General features: G+C 47.9%; 7 protein-coding genes and 1 non-coding gene across 8 annotated transcripts; 2 read left to right on the forward strand and 6 right to left on the reverse strand.

The window, feature by feature from the left end:
* Positions 1-423: 423 nt before the first annotated feature.
* On the reverse strand, positions 424-2,629 carry EV420DRAFT_1274269 (MFS polyamine transporter; the record flags this gene model as incomplete). Its single annotated transcript, XM_060467825.1, has 11 exons — positions 424-483; positions 535-657; positions 725-818; positions 872-894; positions 943-1,277; positions 1,326-1,515; positions 1,568-1,694; positions 1,750-1,855; positions 1,914-2,091; positions 2,144-2,261; positions 2,325-2,629. The coding sequence occupies 11 exons, from the start codon at positions 2,627-2,629 to the stop codon at positions 424-426; spliced, it is 1,659 nt and encodes a 552-aa protein (XP_060327655.1).
* A 263-nt stretch (positions 2,630-2,892) lies between these two features.
* EV420DRAFT_711697 (uncharacterized protein) lies at positions 2,893-4,452 on the reverse strand. The gene is made up of 4 exons (XM_060483178.1): positions 4,349-4,452; positions 3,948-4,291; positions 3,752-3,896; positions 2,893-3,698 (listed from the first exon to the last, which is right to left on the reverse strand). Exons 2-4 carry the CDS (start codon positions 4,238-4,240, stop codon positions 3,138-3,140), a joined length of 999 nt encoding a protein of 332 aa, XP_060327656.1. The 5' UTR covers positions 4,241-4,291; positions 4,349-4,452; the 3' UTR covers positions 2,893-3,137.
* A 516-nt stretch (positions 4,453-4,968) lies between these two features.
* EV420DRAFT_711966 (uncharacterized protein) lies at positions 4,969-5,826 on the forward strand. Its single transcript, XM_060483179.1, has 2 exons — positions 4,969-5,054; positions 5,106-5,826. Exons 1-2 carry the CDS (start codon positions 5,033-5,035, stop codon positions 5,489-5,491), a joined length of 408 nt encoding a protein of 135 aa, XP_060327657.1. The 5' UTR covers positions 4,969-5,032; the 3' UTR covers positions 5,492-5,826.
* A 969-nt stretch (positions 5,827-6,795) lies between these two features.
* Positions 6,796-8,421, reverse strand: EV420DRAFT_1646064 (PLC-like phosphodiesterase; the record flags this gene model as incomplete). Its single annotated transcript, XM_060477858.1, has 9 exons — positions 6,796-6,999; positions 7,050-7,223; positions 7,274-7,456; positions 7,505-7,716; positions 7,771-7,792; positions 7,848-7,953; positions 8,011-8,059; positions 8,110-8,223; positions 8,277-8,421. The coding sequence occupies 9 exons, from the start codon at positions 8,419-8,421 to the stop codon at positions 6,796-6,798; spliced, it is 1,209 nt and encodes a 402-aa protein (XP_060327658.1).
* A 595-nt stretch (positions 8,422-9,016) lies between these two features.
* EV420DRAFT_1274230 (SMAD/FHA domain-containing protein) lies at positions 9,017-10,337 on the reverse strand (the record flags this gene model as incomplete). The annotated part of the gene is made up of 3 exons (XM_060467822.1): positions 9,017-9,543; positions 9,595-9,704; positions 9,754-10,337. 3 exons carry the CDS (start codon positions 10,335-10,337, stop codon positions 9,017-9,019), a joined length of 1,221 nt encoding a protein of 406 aa, XP_060327659.1.
* Positions 10,338-12,722: 2,385 nt separating this feature from the next.
* Positions 12,723-14,355, reverse strand: EV420DRAFT_1560326 (uncharacterized protein). The gene is made up of 5 exons (XM_060473812.1): positions 13,843-14,355; positions 13,664-13,791; positions 13,420-13,611; positions 13,214-13,366; positions 12,723-13,164 (listed from the first exon to the last, which is right to left on the reverse strand). Exons 1-5 carry the CDS (start codon positions 14,195-14,197, stop codon positions 12,856-12,858), a joined length of 1,137 nt encoding a protein of 378 aa, XP_060327660.1. The 5' UTR covers positions 14,198-14,355; the 3' UTR covers positions 12,723-12,855.
* Positions 14,356-16,080: 1,725 nt separating this feature from the next.
* On the forward strand, positions 16,081-16,171 carry EV420DRAFT_t185. Its single transcript has one exon. It is a non-coding gene; the product is annotated as a tRNA-Gln (tRNA).
* Positions 16,172-16,659: 488 nt separating this feature from the next.
* EV420DRAFT_1274136 (uncharacterized protein) lies at positions 16,660-17,453 on the reverse strand (the record flags this gene model as incomplete). The annotated part of the gene is made up of 4 exons (XM_060467813.1): positions 16,660-16,764; positions 16,817-17,041; positions 17,090-17,181; positions 17,243-17,453. Coding segments are annotated over 4 exons (633 nt in total), but the record flags the coding sequence as incomplete, so codon positions are not given.
* Positions 17,454-18,322: the final 869 nt, after the last annotated feature.

The following is an 18,322-nucleotide window of genomic DNA, read 5'->3' on the forward strand; positions in this document are numbered from 1 at the left end:
ATGAGAATACATCCACGGCCGAATCTGGAGCGCGTGCGGTTGGATGTTAGTAGGCTTTGAAGGTCACTTGAGTGGCTTGGGAACTTACACCTCCCGGTACTTCCTCGGAAAGCACCCGAAGCCCTTCCTCATTTTACGTGTCGATCCAGGTCTAGGAAACAGTAATCCATTGGATAATATGGCTATAGCTACAGTCATCATGTTATGCGGCGTGGGAGTCTAAGTCTATGGACATCTACTTTTTCCATGAGTCATTAACAGTTGCATTATGATATATATTATAAACGTTCCTTGACAATTTCCCGTCAATGAGGCGCCCGCCGGCTCGTAGGGATGTCCATTCGTCATTCCGTCTCGCTCTCCATCCATAGGATGTTGGTCGTTCGTTCGTTCGTTACATATTCAAACTCGCCGATCAGTCAGTTATACAGCCTTGGCGCCTCGTTGATCCTCAATCTCTAGTTGTTTCGCTATCTTGAGATCCTAATTCAATAGTATAAGGTACGTTTCGTTGGAAATAAGGTATTCGCTTACAATGCACGGCGCAAATTTACTTCGACTTCGGATTTGCCCGCCATACTTGTAGAAGAGGAAAGGACTGGGCGCAAGGACTAATGCGATCAAAGCGATCAACGTTGATGCCCAATTAATACCCAGCTGTAAGCACGTATATGTCAGTAGCAAGTTCTCGGTGGAAGTAAATCCGCCGGGTGAGAAAACTTACGTTATGGTACATTTGGACGGTAAAAAGAGGGAAGGCAGCCGCCACCAGCGACCGTATGATCGTATTCGCGGCAAAAGCAGACGCCGCATACATGCTAGAAGATCACTCAGCACCGGAAGCAACTTGGCGCAGAACAAATTTACGTACAGATACGTATCGACAAGGTAGCTCTGTTTGTTTGTCAGCGAACATTCGAAGTGATTATGATAATCACACACCAGGAAGGACATGAAAATCAAGTTGATACCGGCACCGATGAGGATGGTGCTGATGGCCGGAACGTACCACGGAATGCTTGCGTACTGACCAGTCCATCCCAACCAGAAGGCTCCGATAACGAGACAAGGACCCGCAATCATAGCACCATACAGACGTTCTTCAGGAGGTGGGAAGCCCTTCCACCTAGGGACGAGCTCAGGATAATGACGAGAGCAAAGGTGGTTGATGATGGAGCCCAACGAGGTACCAATACCAACACCAATGAAGATGAGACCGTTCTGCCAGATCGTGAAGCCACGGGTCTCGACAAAGATGACAGGGATTGCTTCAAATACTGTAGAAACCATAAGTATTTGAACGTATCTGAATGAGAAGGACTTACGAGCGTATAGGACGCCATACACAATGGAAAGGTAAACGGTTACAAGAACGAGGATGGGCTCCATCAGAAGCATCTGGAAAGGCCGATACAAGGTTCGATGGAGGACCCCTCTGACGGACCAATCTTGCTTCTCATGTTCAGCATACAGATCCGCATTCTTCTCAGGGTTGTCCTTCCTCAAAATTTGGGCCTGGGACGAACAAGTCAGAAAGAATCGACGAATCTCGCAAAGAAACGCATACCCTCTTCAGGAGAAGAACCGGCGCGTAAGTTTCCGGGAGGAACAGAAATCCCAAAATTGTACAAAGCCCGGCAAACATCATCATGACCCAGAAAATCCATCTCCACGAAACTGGACTTGTAGCGATGCTAGAATAACAATCAGTGACATTCGGCGGCCAGTGATAAGGGATCTATTGCTTACAATCCACCGACGATGGGCCCAAGGACTGGTCCCATGAAAACGCTCGCAGAGAACAAACTGGTTGCAGGACCTCGACCAAGTGCCGGCCATACATCCGCAATAATACCTATAGAGTACGCGTTTAAGGCACTAATACATGAGAAAAGTGACAAGAAATTGGTCACCTCCGTTAACTGTTAGCGGACCCACGGCAAAGAAGCCTCCAAAGAAGCGACAGATCATCAATGTTTGAATGTTCTGAGCCAGGGCCTGACCAAGATGGAACAGGGTGTAAGCTGTCATTGTGCCTAACATGACAGGCCGTCGACCGTAGAGTTCGCTTCCTGGACCCCAGAGCACCGGCTATTGAAAGCAGTTAGCCGAGTAGCAAGAGGTGAGCATATGGGAAACGCACTCCTACGACATAACCCAACAGGAAAACAGTTACAAGAGCATATGCTGTCTCGGTGTTAATGTCGAAAGCAGCTATTATATCGGAAGTAGCTGAAGTTGGCGCCGATGATGAAAAAGTGCTGGGCCGGAGAAATGGAAGTATCAGCAAAGCAGAACCACCCTTAATAACGAGGATCACGCACACATTAAGGGCGAGAAGAATGCAAAGGCCCGTGATGGTCCATTTCTTTTTCTCGCTCCAGTTCTGCGGATTAAGTTGGTCGTTCGCGTCCGTCCAGGTCACCATGTTAGGGTCGGGAGGTGTCGTGTCAAATATTGAAGAGTCGTTCTTGGGCTTGGGTTCTTGCGGGTCATTAGCGCCATATTTCTCGATCCTATGTTCGTCAACGGCGATTTCTTGTTCCAGAGAGACGGAACGAATTTGAGGTGAATAGGACCGTAGCGTTGTATCAAGAGCGGTAACAGATGAGCGAGGCGTAGGGGTCATAATACTTTCCACCATCATGGAAACTGAGAGTAGAGTTAGAGTTTTGTTCAAAGAACAAAAAGGAAGAAAATCCTCCGTGCTGTTGAATCATCTTGGCCTTATATATGTGTAGCGTGTGGTCGGAAAATTGGAAGATTGTGGCTGAAAAATCACGGAAATACAAATTCCCAAGCTGCTTGGATGCCGATGTGCGGACTCTGCCGGTACCGGAACTTCTTCATGTTCTTTCTGTACCGAATCAAGATCAACGCCGAGAGCATCATGTTCAGTGCAATGAATTAAGTAGCGTGAGTGTTTCCGAGGTTATACCATAGCACGAATGTTTTCCTTTAGATGTATGAATGGTGCCGGAGAGAAAGTGCCTACGGCAATGCGGAAGGTCCGCGGCAGTCGATCGTAGGAACATTTTTCAGCCCGCTCGAAGCGCTCGAAGTCTGGTGTGTCACTGCAGTAATGTAAGGAAAATGTAAGTGACATTCATACTTAGTAACCCAACACAACGCGGTGTTTACGCAGCAGCACGAGTGGCCGACCCTCGTCCAAGTCCAACGTATTCAAAAACCCTGTCTCTCTCAGGGAGCAATTCGTAAACTCCGCGTGTACGAGTCTGCCAATACTGCCTTACAGCTTGCCTCCTTTGAGACAACCGCCAACGGTAGTAATTGTAAGGCCGCCGAATAGCATGCGGGATCAGCCGGGAACGCAGAGAAGTTGAGTCGGAGACGTGCTTGTAATGATAGTCGTGTTCGATCGTGATGACAGGCGGAAGATGAGCAGTGCCCTCAGTGGACGGAGGCAAAGCAACACCGCTTCGGGCCTTAGCTCCTCGGCGAGCGAAGCCTTTGATGCAAGCGTGGAACCACATGGCGTGCAGGGGAAACACGAGGGTAAGAAGGATAGCAGGAATGAAGGAACCATTGGTGGCGTAGAGGCGGTTGTTGGGAAGATAATAGGAGATACATAGCATTAGATGGAGTACGATCCTGGTGGCGAAAAATGATAGAGCAAAGAAGACGTTGGAACGTAAGGATGGATACAAGGATCCCAACCCGAGAATAAAAGTAGGAAACTGAAAGACGATGTTACGACGTGCATAGATTTCTCATAGAGAAGATACGGTACCTCCATGATACAACAGAGGCAAAACACATGAGCGAACGATCGCCTGATGGCAATCTCTACAATCATAATATATAATATATGGTGGAACCAGCCAGTCACGATTGATATTTGGGAACGATAATAGATTGTTCCGGTCATCAGATCGCTGTAGATCGTATTCAATAGAAGGTCTACAGCTAAAGAAGATTGTTCGTACCACGCTAGATACGCCTGGAAAAACCTATTGGCAGGGACCGCCAGATACGGAATGTGTGTGACGTTTTTCACACTGTAGTTCGTGACAAATTTCCAGAGAAACGGGAGACTGGTGAAGGTCATGATACAGCTAACGATGGTCGTGATGATCCATGATAGCTGTTTAGAGGTCGTAAAGTGGGGTGCAAGTAAATGATACACGCAGAAAAGAGCGACAAAGGACTGAGCCACGACGGAATACTGCATGGTTGGCACAGTATCCGTCGCAAGCTGCGCCCCCGATGTCGAGTTCATGGCAGAAATGAAACGCGGGGAAGGGTGATCGTTGCCTAAGAGTGTCCGTCCCTAAAAGACAACGCATATCAGCGTGATACCAACAGGACCCACGTTCGAATATCGTACCAGACGACTAATCAAGCAGAAAAACTACGTTGACGGATGATATGTAACAAAAGGAGATGTAAACTCCTCGCGGATCTTAACGGTTGGATAGCGGGAGCGAACGTGCGAGAGTTAAGACCTTCGAACCGCCGATAACACAACAGCGATATGGAAACCCGACCCTTATCTCACTTTTCTCAGAGACAAGAAGATTGGTCAACAATGGCAGGCGTCGGCGCCAAGTGGATGAACGTTCATCACGATGGAAGGAGGGCCTATTGAAAAGGGTATAAGAACCAGAGCCTTTAGGTAAAAGACTCGTCCCTTACATACTTTCAATGGTAATAGACGTCACATAGATCTGAAACACGATGGCTTGCCCAATATTGTCCAGTTAAAATACGGAGAAGGACGTTTTTATCATCCGTTATAATCACTGAAAGCGACAGTTCTGGATCAAGACCCTGATTTGTACGGTCTATTCCATAAGGAACAAGCGTAGAATATGGGGGACAACGACAAGCCATGAAAGGAATAAAGGAATATCATCGAATAGAAGCAAAAGAAAGAACAAGGTGGCTGTGCACATGTGTCGACAGGATTTAATGAACTGCAGAGAATCAAACAATACCAAATAATGCGCTCTTTCTACTCTTTCTTTCAACTCGCTTTCAAGTGTCCAAGTTCAATATCAAGCAATTAACCATGGAGTCTTTCGAGTGGTCCAGTGCGTCTCACTCGATCCAAATTTCTTTCCTTTGACTGACTTGGCCCTTAGCACCTGCACGCCGCAGTGGCAACTGGGAATTATCACTAATTCCAAGCGAGATTTACTTGGAGATCTTCAGTTACTTTGAGCCTTCAGACGAGATAACCGAGACGCAATGCAGGGCTATATTCTCTAGCCTTGTCTTTGTTTGCCGGTATTTCTGTTCTGTTGCCTTGCCTCGCCTTTACAGGTCGGTCGAATTTCGAGGGCGCAAACGTCAGAACGCCAAAGAGGACCCCGTTTCTTCCCTTAAATTCTGTCTCGAGATTAACAAGGGCTCGTCTTGGGCTTGCGATCTGGCATCGAGTGTCAAAGACTGTACCTTTGAGGACTGGATTCCGGAGACACCCTCTATATGCGGAGTTTCTCCGAGTTTATTGCAAGGCAATGGTTAAGATGGAGGAAATAAATTCTCTTACTCTTGATTCCGTCATAATATCTCATCGCCTTCTCAAATCGATCGCGAAACTGAGCAAGCTGAAGCGTCTGGTTGTCAGACAATGTGAACTGGGAGGGGATGTTACTCAAGCGGATATTTCCGCATTGCGCTCTCTTCCGATCGAGGAATTTACCTTGGTGACCGGTGTGCCATCTATCTTGGCTCACACTTCCGTCAATTAATACGTGTATAGTCCTTCAGAGGTCTGCAAATTCCGTCAGGCTCTTCCAGGGTATTCCGAACACCTCAGACGTTATACTGCACGCTTGCAAGTGGAACGACAGCTCTATGTCTTCCATGATGAACTCCCAGATAACACGACTAACGCTCGAAACAGCGTCCTACGAGACTAAACTACCCCAGCTCGCTCATGTGCTGAACTATCTCCCATCGTTGACCCACCTAAAGATTGCGACTTTATCCTTGGACAGGGTGGGCGCGGGTCACCCAGCCTTTGCTTTGGAACCTTCGTCGTTGCCTCGTCTGCGCGTTCTGGCATGTCCCCCATTTCTAGCAGTCATATTTCCTAAGCGAGCACTGAACGAGATCGACCTCACGGGTTATAATATCCCAACCAATCCACAGTTCAAACGCGTATATTAAATAGGACGAGGACATACAGACGATGGGCCAAACTACTGCAGCGATTCATACACTGTCAATACCTGGCGACATGCTAACACACGGCGATAGCATCATCCGACACTTTCCTGATCTGAGGAAGCTGCGTGTCGCATACGATGACCCATTTTCCGAGAGGATGGTTACCAACAAGGACATGGGGGATATTCTCAAGGTAAGGATAAATCACCACCATCTCTCGGAAAGTTCTGTCTAACCGTCCATTATCTTAGTATATTTCTTTTGCATTTCGTGGTAGAGGTCAGGGATTCCTCGCTATCCGCGAATTCAAGGCGGAATTGCCTTTGAAGAAACCCTGGGTGGTTGATCTCCAGGCACAACGGAAGGCTATTATCGCCCAAATCGAAGCCGCATTTTTCCAGGTCACCCGGGTCGACCTTGGAGGAGGTGTCCAGTGGTACCGGAATGATCTCTGGAGTGACTGGCAGGCTTATGTGCAGCCAGCCAAGATTGAGGACACGCTTCTCCCGGCTATGGTGTTGTTCTCCGATAATATCACCGATTACAAGAGATGCTTTGCAAAGGCTGGTCTGCGTTACAGGTATTAGACTTGGATGTCAGTTTCTCCGGACATTATATCATTACACATTACTATAATATCCATCGTAATTTACACCCTCATACACCAATGATAGCTTCAACCAAACCGGGAACACTATCGAAAAAGTCAAGCACTCGAAGTCTATTAACATCACTCTTCATGACAAGGAAACGACAAAACGCACTGATAATTCCGAATCTCGATCCTTTCCTATTCTGAAGCCAAGGAAGCAGCTTCTGGTTCACCCCAGGAACATCTGTCCCGTTACCCAGGGCCATGATCTACCACATCATGAGCACTTGAATGATAGGATTCCGAGATGAGAACTCACCCGGGGCGTTTCGGGAGGCGAGTCTAGATTATGTTCGGAGCTAGCGAAACTGATATACAGTTGATCTGGGTGATTGTCGATGGCATCCTGAATATGCGCCGTCGTGGCATTAAACTTCCACTGGATATTCTCTGCAGCCCCAGCCCCGACCTCTAACCCTATCTCATAGTAATCCTATGCTTCTAGATCAGCCACCTGTTTCCATCTGTTAAGATCAGGCTCACCTCAATGTACGCGACCTGGTTCTCAGCCTCATTGTATACAATAGAGATGTTAGCCCCATTATCAGTCCATTGATCCGCATCGAGGTAGATCCCGATCCTGTTAGTGTCGTAGGCCGGGAGGAGATCGTAGCTAAATCGTTGGAGGAGCGTCATCTTTCCTCGGGCTTCACCGAGAGTACCGAGCTACAAGGGGGTTAGCAAGCCTTACGCGTGCAGGTTGTTGTAACCCACTGTCCCGTTAGTTTGAACCCAGTACTCAGTAGCCGGGCTGCTATTGAACAGATCGTACAAATGCTCGTAAAATTTGGCATCGTTCGGTGTACCGGTACCGCTCTCGTGGTTGATGGAGATGAGGAGCGCCTCCGTGGGGTGCTTGTCAAGCCAGCTGTAGAAGCCAAAGAATACATCTTCGATCGTGGTTGTTGGGCTTAACAAGGCCGCAGCTGATTATCAATCATTAACATCAGGCCCCCCAAGTGCGTAACGGAAATCCTTACAATGGTAAAATCCGATAGTGTCCTAGTCGCATAATTAGTTTGATGACGAGTTCAAAGTGTCGAAATCCATGACGTACATTTCCAGGATTATAAGCGACTCGCAAGTCAAATGCTCGGACTCCGCCATTGAGCATCTGAAAGAGGGAGTGCTCTTGACACCGATAATACTGCGCTGCCGCAATCCTGGTGGATTGGGTATTATATATAAGTGATTTCCTCATCTGCAAGCGACCCACTCACTCTCCGGTATACTGAATGAACTCATCCTGTGTCGTCTGTGAATAGTTCCCTATAATTATATCAGCTTAATATTCTCCTCGTCACCGTCAAAAGACATACAAGTTGCAGCATCATGCGTCCCAGGAATACTCATATGCACGATCCTTGTATCGTCCGGATACTTGGCCATCCAGTCACAAGTTGCGCTCGACTGAAGACATCCCTCATCATATCCTGCAAGAGAATATTTAGGAGATGGCGCGTTTCAGAGCAGTAACGGAACGCACCTAAGATTGGAGCGCCCCGCTTCAAAACCTCAGCAAGGGCACTCTGCGCGAGGACAATCTGTCCTCGAGGTCCCCCCCTACTCGCGATAGGACTAGCAAACGTGCCCAGACCAAACGCAACTGCCGCAAAAAATAAGACAGACATGGGGGTCAATGTTCAACGTTCGGATCCGAGATTCTGAGTCTCAGCTACATAGATATTCGGACTGCTTGGTCGGTGCGCACGTTATTAACGGGAGATTGGTCTAACCCAAGGACCTCAACATACGAAAGGCACACGTTCTGATGATGCTGGCGGAAGAATGCTGCGAAGTGCACAGCTGGGAATTTCAGAGATCTGCAGATCTGGTTCGAAGGAGGAGTGAATCTGAGTTTGAAATAGATTGATGTTCCCACGGATAATAATACCTCTGCTCGAATTCGGTGTCTGCGCTGTGTTAAGTTACTTGTATATGCTGCAATGAGCTATGTATGGCTTTACGAAAGTTGAAGGTACAGTCATTTAGTGCTTTGCTTGGCCATACAAAGCACAAAAATTGTGGGAAGCCCAAATATTTGCCCTGCATCTCCATCAGAAATCAGCGATGCAAGAAATCAGGATATTAGTGTGTGCTACCTTACATTACTCTCAATTATTTAACTTACTTTGAAACATAGATTAAATATGCTCGTCATCAAATGGAATTAAAATACGCTCTACCCTAAGTCGTTCAAAGTCATCCAGGAATACAACGATACAATCACCGCTTACGCTTCGTACCAGACTCTTCGCCATCGTCGCCTGTGTCCGGGGTATCAACATCTACATGCATTCCTTCACCAGCACTCCCCCCCTCGCCACTGCCTTCACTGTCGATGTGTAGGGCCTCGTGGTCGACATCCATCTCGCCGGACCGTAGGTCACCATCGATCATCATCTCCTCGCCTTCCTCTTCCTCTTCGTCCATGAGATCCATACTAGGTCCCCGGGAGCGCCTGCGTACCCGACTGCCAGCATCACCCTCGACTTCCGTCTCAGCACCGCAGGCATCAGCTGCCTCTTTCTCTCGTTTCCTAGGGCTGTCCTCTGCCACCGAAGATTCGTCGTCTTCATCATCGGCCTCCGCATCTACCTCGACATCCTCTTCGAGATCGGCAAATGTTCGGCAGAGCGGACAAGAAAAAGCAGGGTGGTGCGATTCGAGAAGAGGTCGGATGCATTTGTAGTGGAAGGTGTGTGAGCAGGGGGCAATGAACAGAGCTTGACGAATCGTGACGCTGAAGAGACCTGTTGAAGTATTAATGATGAAATCCGGATAATCAAGCGGCAGATACGAACATATGCAACAATCCGGAATCGTTGATTTCGTGGCGGTTTTTGTTCCGGCTACCGGTTTCGCAGGTGCAACGGTGGCAGAAAGAGACTTGAGATTTTTCAAGGCATTCGTACTGAACAGCCGTGAGACACAAAGATGAAGAGAGAAAGTAACCAACGCACTTGAAAGCATTTGCAGCAGCTTGCCACTCCCTGCCGAGCTCAATCCGGATCTTTACCGACTTGTAAATATCCTCTGCTCCACCTTGGTAATCCACACCGAGCTGAAGGATATCACCATCCTTGATCTGGTGCGGCCGCGATTCTGTATTGGCTGGAGAAAGTCGGACATGGTTCAAGAATGTCCCTGATGATGACTTTGTGTCTTTGACGAAGAATCTAGCGTTCGAATCGACCCAAATCTCTGCGTGGGCCCTGGATACGACCTTGCTCTTGAATGCGACCTTGTTATTATGTAGGGCATTGACAGCGGCAAGGCCTATCCCTGAGCGATCCGTGAATCGACCAATGCGCAACGGGGTATCTCCCTCCTTGACATCGCGCGATATGGCATCGAACCTAAGCGAGCGGCGAGAGTCTAGATGGGGAACGAGACGTAGGCGGTGGCTAGGGCCAGTACTTGGCCGCGATGCTGGTGCCGTCGAAAGTGTAGTCGCCTGTACGAGTGCTGCTGGCGACGGCAGTGCTGGCACGACAGGGCTCGTCTGCGTTGATGTCACGCCCCCGGAACGTCGTCGTCGCAGCATGTGGGATAATCCAAGGCCGCCGGTAGACGTGGTGCTGGTTGCTGACACAGATGGCTGTACAACGCCACCTGTCGGCGGCATGATTGCCGCTGCTGGCCGGCGTCTGTGGCTGCCTTCTGCTGCCACTGGCGACGGTGGCTGGCCTGTAGGTGATGGTGACAACTCTCTAGGAACTTCAGGATGGGATTGGGAGGTATTTCGAGGTCGTCCTCGCAGGAAGGAGCTGAGAATGGTAGAACGTAATGGTGGTGATTCGCTTCCAGCGACAGCGTTGGGGTCCATATGACCCTAAAATAAGGAATAAAAAAAGGTGCTCGTCGTCGTCGCGGACAGCGAGCTCGACGCTATTAATGGCGTTTCCGTTGGGGACGGTGATGGTTGAAGTTCAAGTCAGGGTTTTGCCCGGCACGCCCAAGAAAAGTGTCTCACGCGATCTCGTTCCTGTTTTATACCTTGCACTAAGATTGTCACGGTGGACCCTCGCACTGATTGTTAGCCCTATCTGTACGTATAAATATTCCTTTCCTTTCACTTGCTTTTCTGCTCACGGATTGAAATATTGAACAGCCACGTCGGTGGATGTATTTGTAGCGCTTGGCTTTCAATATGAACGTGAAACCATCAATCAGTGGCGCTTGCAAGGAAGAATGTACTTTATGCATGTATCCACCAGTCTCGTGGACACTGCGGTGGTTATACTGCTTCTTCATCATCGGAACGACCGAGACGGAATGACAGCGGAAGCGCCTGCTATTACTTGAGTTCCGACGACATTCAAAATTCGTGGGGGAAACTCTGCCTAAAGTTCCAAAGTTCATTTACAATGACAACGAGTTTGACTTTTCTGATCTAGTGAGTACTCCGTGTCCGGAACGTCCAAATATACCCAGCTTTTACCCAGTTAGCGTCTCGGATAGACTAGTCCTCCCGCTGCACTTTCAATAAGTGACTCAAGGATACTGCGAGAGTTGTCTCATTTCCTGGGAGATATATATTTCGGCTGCTCGTTCTCAGCCATAGATATACTTATCGTTACTGTGGCTTCTACGCGCAATTGGAACCTTTTTTTTGGCTTTGCGCAGTGGTCAAGTGGGTGAGCTGCCTTCGATTACACTGTTAAATACCCAACTCGAGTCTTCAAGATTCCTTTTACGCCCGCGACCCACGTACGCTGCGACTGCGGAATGCTGATCATGTCGTCGAACAAGTGGGCCAAGTATTTGGTCGTCGCAGCTATCGGATCATGATTTCCTAGGGTCAGGGCTCGAATGACGTTTACCTGTCACCCGTCGTCCTATGGATTTGTTTCCGAGTAGGCACTAGCTCAGCACAAGAAGGCCTCATCTGTCATTACGGAATACCGTAGCACGATGATAAGGCAAAATTCGGGCTTCAAGTCCACCCAGGGTTGACCTTGTCTGCCTCGTATTCACGATACCGTTCACATTGGACTTGGATATATTTCTCTTCGGGCCCTTCCTTCGAACACGTTCTTATTCTAAAGTGTCCTATATCTAGTGTGGCGTGTTCCGTATCTTGCGCCATGCTAAGACGAAGTTCGAAATGAATTCGTACTTCCTTTTACCCGCACATTCCGCCAACCTACCCACCGCCACCCCACCGCAGCTGAGGAAGTCGGTATTGTATTCTTTTGCTAGGTGGCGTTAATATATCGTTGCACTGCTTGCTGATGCAAATCTCGGTCATTCGGGGATTATCGAGGAGAGTGGAAGCTTTGTGCCAGTCACCCTTGAGCCTCGGCAAAGGAGCGTGATGTCCATCGGCCACATCGGGGCGGGATGTTGGTAGTGCTAGCTTCGATTACCGGCGGTGAAGAATTCTCATGGGATGGATGTCATCTCTGATTTTAGTGTCTTGCTATTCCTTAGGTTCGTCGGCCAGCTTGTTGCGGGAATGGACTACTAGCCTTGACGCAATGACAGTCGAGGCAAATTACGTGTGCGTATTCATTTAAGTGCCTAGATAAAATTGACGGTGATCCTCAAGGCGAAATGTGCCTTTCTCATTCTCAGTTCAGTCCGCATGTCATTGAATTAAATGATTCGACTGAACACTCGAAAAAGGCAATATCTCTTTTGCACTGTCGACGGGACAGGACAGCGAGGTGTCGCTGTGAATGTCCAATACGACAGACCAGGAATGCACTACGCCATCGATCCTTCGACATTGAAGTGCCGCCCGGAGCAATACTAGTGGAATTATAGCTGGGCCTCTTAGCAGGTTTGCTATGAGCAGAGTGATTGTATTGTCGTCGTTATATTATGAAAATAAATATCTTTCAAATTCAATATTTCAGGCTCAATCATTGAGACTATCATGCAGTGTAACGGATGAAAACTTATGTTCAGGCGAGCACACAACTTTCCATCTTTCAAGTCGTTGATACTTCATTTATTAAAACCCAATATCGATTATCTATAACTTGTAATGCAACTATTGTGTGAAGGCACAAGAGGGTAAAATACAAAAAAAGGCACGATGAAAAAGCTTGTGGGACTCAGATTCTGATAGCAGCCGTCATATACTTATCAAAAAGGTCCATTGATGATCCATCCTCAGCGAGAATCCCCATGCGCTCAATCCGTTCACATATCTCTTCCTCATCCTGGAGAACGTCGTCCACATAATCAATAGCACCCGACATATGAGCGATGCGACAACAAGCAGCATGGATAGCTAGATAGTCAGGGCTGGGAAGCGGCAGAGCTTGAGGATCGGGCGTAGTGAAGGTGACAACACGATTTGGGAGACTTCGTAATACGCCTACCGAAACGGTCTCAATGACATATGTGTTAGGTTGGTTAGCCTGAATGATGCCATGAGATTATGAAGACCAAAAAATTCGGGCTAAATACCACAGCTCGGAGCCACAAAGCCAACTGGTCAAAACCGTCATGAAGGTCAGGGCACAACGTGAGTATATTCTGCAACCGATGAGTTCCGACACCGTTAAGCTCTGTCATGTGCAGACCAAACACCGCAGCCCATACAGAGGCTACCCAGTCGTGCTGATAGCAGTTATGAGCTAAGCGTATATAAATCCAATCACCAGAAAACATACTTTATCAGATGGGGAATCATCGTTCTCTCCTGAATTTGAGTTGAGACCCTTCGGGAATATATGGACGCATTGGAGCGGGAATGTGTTACAATTCGGGTTCTGGGAAAGGATTGCAGACGGATTTCGGTCAAAGTACTTCCGATCATATGTGTCTGCTCTGAGAAGGCAATGATAACCGTCACGAAGCAGAGCCTACGTGCTCGTGAGCACAGCAGGAAACATAAGAGGTACCTAAGAAACCCACAGCTTTCTTTGCCGTGCTATGATTCAGAGAGGCTTGTTCCATGATGTATTGACACAACTCCTTCGCATTGTCGATATCAGGACAAGAGGGGTGGTCTGATGGAGAGAGTGTTCGTTCCTCCCTTTCAACTGTAAACAAGTTGAGATATGCGACATGAAGCATCGCACAGGCAGACTCACATATGCGAAGCAAGCGTTGGGCGTAGTACTTGCCCAGAGCAAGTAAAGTATCGTCGGTGCTACCATCGTTGATTGACTTTGCCATATGATCACGGCCAACGTTGGTGGGGGCCTCTATAAGAGCGTATCCCAGAATGCGGGCGCAGAGGATAACAGGAGGGTGTCTTGGATCCGGAAGGGAAACAAGATGAGAACGAGACTCGAGACTAAGGCAAAGATTGAATGCAGCATAGAAACCGGCTTGAAGAAAAGGATTCGCAGGCAGAGGACGAGGGGTAAAGTCACTTGGTTGTGGTGGATGCAGCATGTCCTTCAAATTGGAATCGTTTCGACTTGATATCTCCGACATTAGCATTCGACTGGTAAATCTTCAATGGTTTCCTAGATCTCTGAAGTCGCAAAAAACACAAGTTGCTGATTTTCAGAACATGGACAAGCTCTCGGAAATGAGAAACTGCCTAGGGGTCTACTAGCCGCCAGCCGGCCGTCGGAGTGTCAAATACGGATCGTCCGTCATATTATTTTGACCCTCCCAGAATAAAATTGCATTTTATTTTTGAATAAATCTACAAGCCTAACTATAGTATTAGATATCTGGAAATTTGATGAAACAACGAGCTCGAACGTGGTAGAGTGAGCGCCCAGGTCGATTAAGTCTCCGACATAATGCCGAATCATGCCGGGCAGAGCATGACGTCACTCCGACTCACTCGGTTCATTGCTCGTCCTTTGAACATCCGCATCTGCTCTAGTGTTCTCTACGTCTTCCCTGAATCAACGATGATCGTCTTGTTCGAAGAACAACAGGCTCAACCCAAAACTATCTTATCGAGTTTGCGCCGAGGCAACATATCACGTTCTGGCAAGTGAGGTGTACGACATCGAGTCGTGTCTCAAATGGACTTCGTATATGGTATGCCGTTTCTCTCCTTGGTACTTCTCGCTATTCCTTGTGTCGTCTTTTGTCTAGACACCCTAGGGTCAGAGTAACTCACAAGCAAGCAGTGTTGATCCTGTCCTTTTCCCCCCAAGTACCGGGCCGAATTGGCAAGCATCAGTTCCCCGTTAGCTGAATCTCAACAGAAGACTATGCAGTACAAACGGGTAAAGGCCCTCTCCTGTTCGAACATCAGAGGGGAGCCTACGAGCTCTGACTGTCGGTGAGCTTGGATTGAATGTTTTCAAACCGACTTTAATTCCTTGACTTTGTGGCTTTCAGCGAAGTTTAACCCTCGTCCTAGCAGTATCAATATGATATCCAAGCAAATCTCGCTTGGAACTAGTGATAATCCCTGGCTGCCGCTGCGGTGTTCAGGTGCTAAGCGCAAAGTCGATCAAAGGAAAGAAATTTGGATCGAGTGAGATGCACTGGAAGGCTCCATGGTGGTGGTTACTTGCTTGATATCCCTTTCACAGCGCATTTACCACTACGACGTCACTTTATCAACCTCTGCCTGCGAATCCTTTTCTTCAACTCAACTTTGATCTCTATGCTGCCTTCAACATTTACCTTGGCCTCGAGTCTTGCACTTTTTTCCCCGGATCAAGACATCCTCCTGTCGTCCTCTGTGCCCGCGTATCGAGTGACGTTCTTATAGAAGCTTCGTCTGTTTCAGGACGTGATTATATGGCAAAATCTATCAATGAATGTAGCGCCGATGACGCTTTATTTGCCTTGAGGAACTACTATCACGGATTGCTTCCCCTATGTGAGTCCACCTTTGCGGTGCTTTCACATTGCGTATCTCATGTCCATCGTAGTCCAGAGAGAGCTAGTCGGGACATCCATTCCATCAGATGATCGCTCTTGCCTGGATGTTCATAGTATGCCAGACTTCCGCACCATCCCATCGGAGGACATGTGCATCCAGTCTGTGTTTCTCTATACCATCAATTATCGAACATCTTTATCAGTCAAAGTCTGGTGCAGACATAGCGTCCGTCACACGTGTGGGCCTGAGGACGGGATTGCGCTTTTTATATGGTCAACAATGGAAGAAAGGTAGCAGATACTAGTATTTTGCGTCTTGTTTGCGTACGTATTTTACTCGCATTGGAGGACAGACAAGAACAGCCTCGGCCTCAAATTCCAGTATTGATTGTCGTTCTCCCAGTCGAGTATAGGTGTAATCACTGCCTTGAATTTGACCGCCAGTCCAGAAGAGAAAGCGACTCCATAAGCATTAAGAAGAGTTTGGCACGTATTTGGGGATAAAAAATAGACCGAGCGTCGTATGGGGCGCTATGGTGTAGTGGCAGCACATGGGATTCTGATGCTTCATGGATAGAGGTAATTCCCATAACCCAGGTTCGAACCCTGGTAGTGCCTTTTTGCTGTCCTGCGGACTACTGCTAGCTAGTCTCTAGACTAATCTTAGTTTTTTCGAAATTCGAAATTCACCCAGAATTCCGTGTCCACTGTCCAGCTTCGTTTTTCACTGAAGTTGCACACGAAATCTCCAGGATGGAGATAAGCTAAAGTATTGTCCCGACCTTATGCTATGAAGGCCTCCGATTCGGACGTAAGGTCTAATAAGTACATCGATGACGATCCGGGTGAGCTCGGCTCTTTGAGGATCAAGTTGGTGAGGGAACATCAAGACCGCATAACAAGGCGATACAGCGCCAGAAGATGGGAACGAGTTTTCATCTTTGTAAGTGCGGGCAATTCTAATGTAGATGGGAGCTTCAGTCGTATACATAGGATATCCACTTTCGCGCTCCTAGAAGATAGTCGCAGCCTGAGTAGTGAAACGATGCTACCATATGCATGTTGATGGCTACCATATTTACTACAAGCAAGCAAATGCACGTGCACTACAGCGGACTATCGGGAAAGGGGGCCAGGCTCACAGACGAATCCGACTTCGGCTCGAGGACAAAACCGCGCCGTTGATAGTTTGCTTCTTCCGTCATTTGGAGCTGTGCCCGTGCGTGAGTTGAATGGGTTAGAGTATATTTGGGAAGGACCCACATATGCTTCACACCCGAAGATGTGTATGATTAAGGCGAACCAAAGAGCCATACCCTGGACAACACGTGTAGCCGCGATAGAGTGGAGAGCATCTCCGCGGGCATCAGCATAAACGGGAACGTATGTGCTAGAGAGGTCAACGCCATCGCCGGCACATGTGGGGAAGAGTAGCTGGATTGATGTGATATTGGTGAGGACGGAACGGAGCTCATCACATCGGAACACCTGATATGCCTCTATGAATTGAGATAATCAAAACGTGTTCGCACGCACAGAGTGGTAGTTGCCAATGTCGGTTACTATTTGCCGGGCGGCTAGGGTGATCAGTCGTGCAGTGATAGCGACGCTAAATATTACTACACCACCTATTTAATCGTTCAGTGCATGAGTGATTTTGATAGGGACGGCTTGGAGAAATATACGTACGGATCATCCACTTGCGGTGTTCCCTAGTGTTTTTCTTGACATTGAACCATCCCAGGATAAGGCAGCCGGCGGAGAGTATGCCCAGGGTATAATACATTGACTGAGAGTTTATCTCTCCGCCAAATGCCCTGTAGCCTATGATGGCACCAGTGACGTTAGATGGGATCAAGAGTATGAGCACGAAGTAGCCTGAATATCGAAGAGTTGAATATATTTATAGTTAATTCCGCAGCTGCAGACGTACCATTTAGACGGTGCAAAATTACAGCACGCTTTGTGTCGGGATCAGTGAGCAGTATTTGGAATTTGTGCAGAACTTACACGTCTAATTGCTGGAAGGAACTGAAACAAAGAGAATATTCCGCCAACTTCACCCAATCAGACTGTTGTTGATAAAGTATACAGATGAATGACTCACAGAAGGCGGTATATATGTGTAATGCATAATTGGCTTTGAACGTTCTCTGATTGAACCAAAACCATTGACCTAAGGAACGGATCAGGGATCAATCGATAGAGCTTTTTGAAGATCATTATGTTACGAATTACCTGGTGGTGCGTATTTTTTCATTAAGGCAAAGTTCATAGTTCGTGCGGTGTATAGGCAGAATCCCGCGAGGGCGCCCCCGAAAATGATGACTGATGACTATCAGGACTAAAAGAGAGCGGTAGAGGTTAACGAGGCTTACAGAGTAAGAGGCTGAACCTCTGCTTATACCCAACGATGTTACTTATTGCGAGATAGACCGAGCGACCAGGTACTTTCCGGTGTGGTCTCGCTACTGCATGCGGTGGAGGTACGTCGATGTACGGTCGGTTAGCAGGATAAATATTGTCATCCGACTTCACGTAACGAGGATCAATCGTAAAGACGTCTCGCGGACCAGGTAGTTCAGAAGCAATGGTTGCTGGCGAGTAGATGGACATTCTGGTGATGGCGGGGAACTTGAAAGCGACTCAGGCGCCATCCACAGCTATATCATGCAAATGCCCTGGGATCCTACTTCCAGTAATGAGCGCCAAGATGGTGGCGGTGGTCACTAAACCAAGCTGAACCAAAACTATCCAACTGAACGAGTT

Source organism: Desarmillaria tabescens (genome assembly GCF_030435595.1).
Source record: "Desarmillaria tabescens strain CCBAS 213 chromosome Unknown EV420scaffold_33, whole genome shotgun sequence".
Taxonomy (NCBI): Eukaryota; Fungi; Basidiomycota; class Agaricomycetes; order Agaricales; family Physalacriaceae; genus Desarmillaria; species Desarmillaria tabescens.

What these genes read in the sequence shown, in the direction of transcription:
- EV420DRAFT_711697 (XM_060483178.1), bottom strand. Translation starts at nt 4,240, where the DNA reads ATGAACTCGACATCGGGGGCGCAGCTTGCGACGGATACTGTGCCAACC. An exon ending in TTCCAGGCGTATCTAGCGTG is followed by an intron (nt 3,897 to 3,947) that starts GTACGAACAATC and finishes TACGATCTACAG; the next exon opens with CGATCTGATGACCGGAACAA. An exon ending in GCCTCTGTTGTATCATGGAG is followed by an intron (nt 3,699 to 3,751) that starts GTACCGTATCTT and finishes ATCGTCTTTCAG; the next exon opens with TTTCCTACTTTTATTCTCGG.
- EV420DRAFT_711966 (XM_060483179.1), top strand. Translation starts at nt 5,033, where the DNA reads ATGGAGTCTTTCGAGTGGTCCA. An exon ending in GGAGTCTTTCGAGTGGTCCA is followed by an intron (nt 5,055 to 5,105) that starts GTGCGTCTCACT and finishes CTTGGCCCTTAG; the next exon opens with CACCTGCACGCCGCAGTGGC.
- EV420DRAFT_1560326 (XM_060473812.1), bottom strand. Translation starts at nt 14,197, where the DNA reads ATGCTAATGTCGGAGATATCAAGTCGAAACGATTCCAATTTGAAGGAC. An exon ending in ATAGCACGGCAAAGAAAGCT is followed by an intron (nt 13,612 to 13,663) that starts GTGGGTTTCTTA and finishes ACGAGCACGTAG; the next exon opens with GCTCTGCTTCGTGACGGTTA. An exon ending in CTTTGTGGCTCCGAGCTGTG is followed by an intron (nt 13,165 to 13,213) that starts GTATTTAGCCCG and finishes GGCATCATTCAG; the next exon opens with GCTAACCAACCTAACACATA.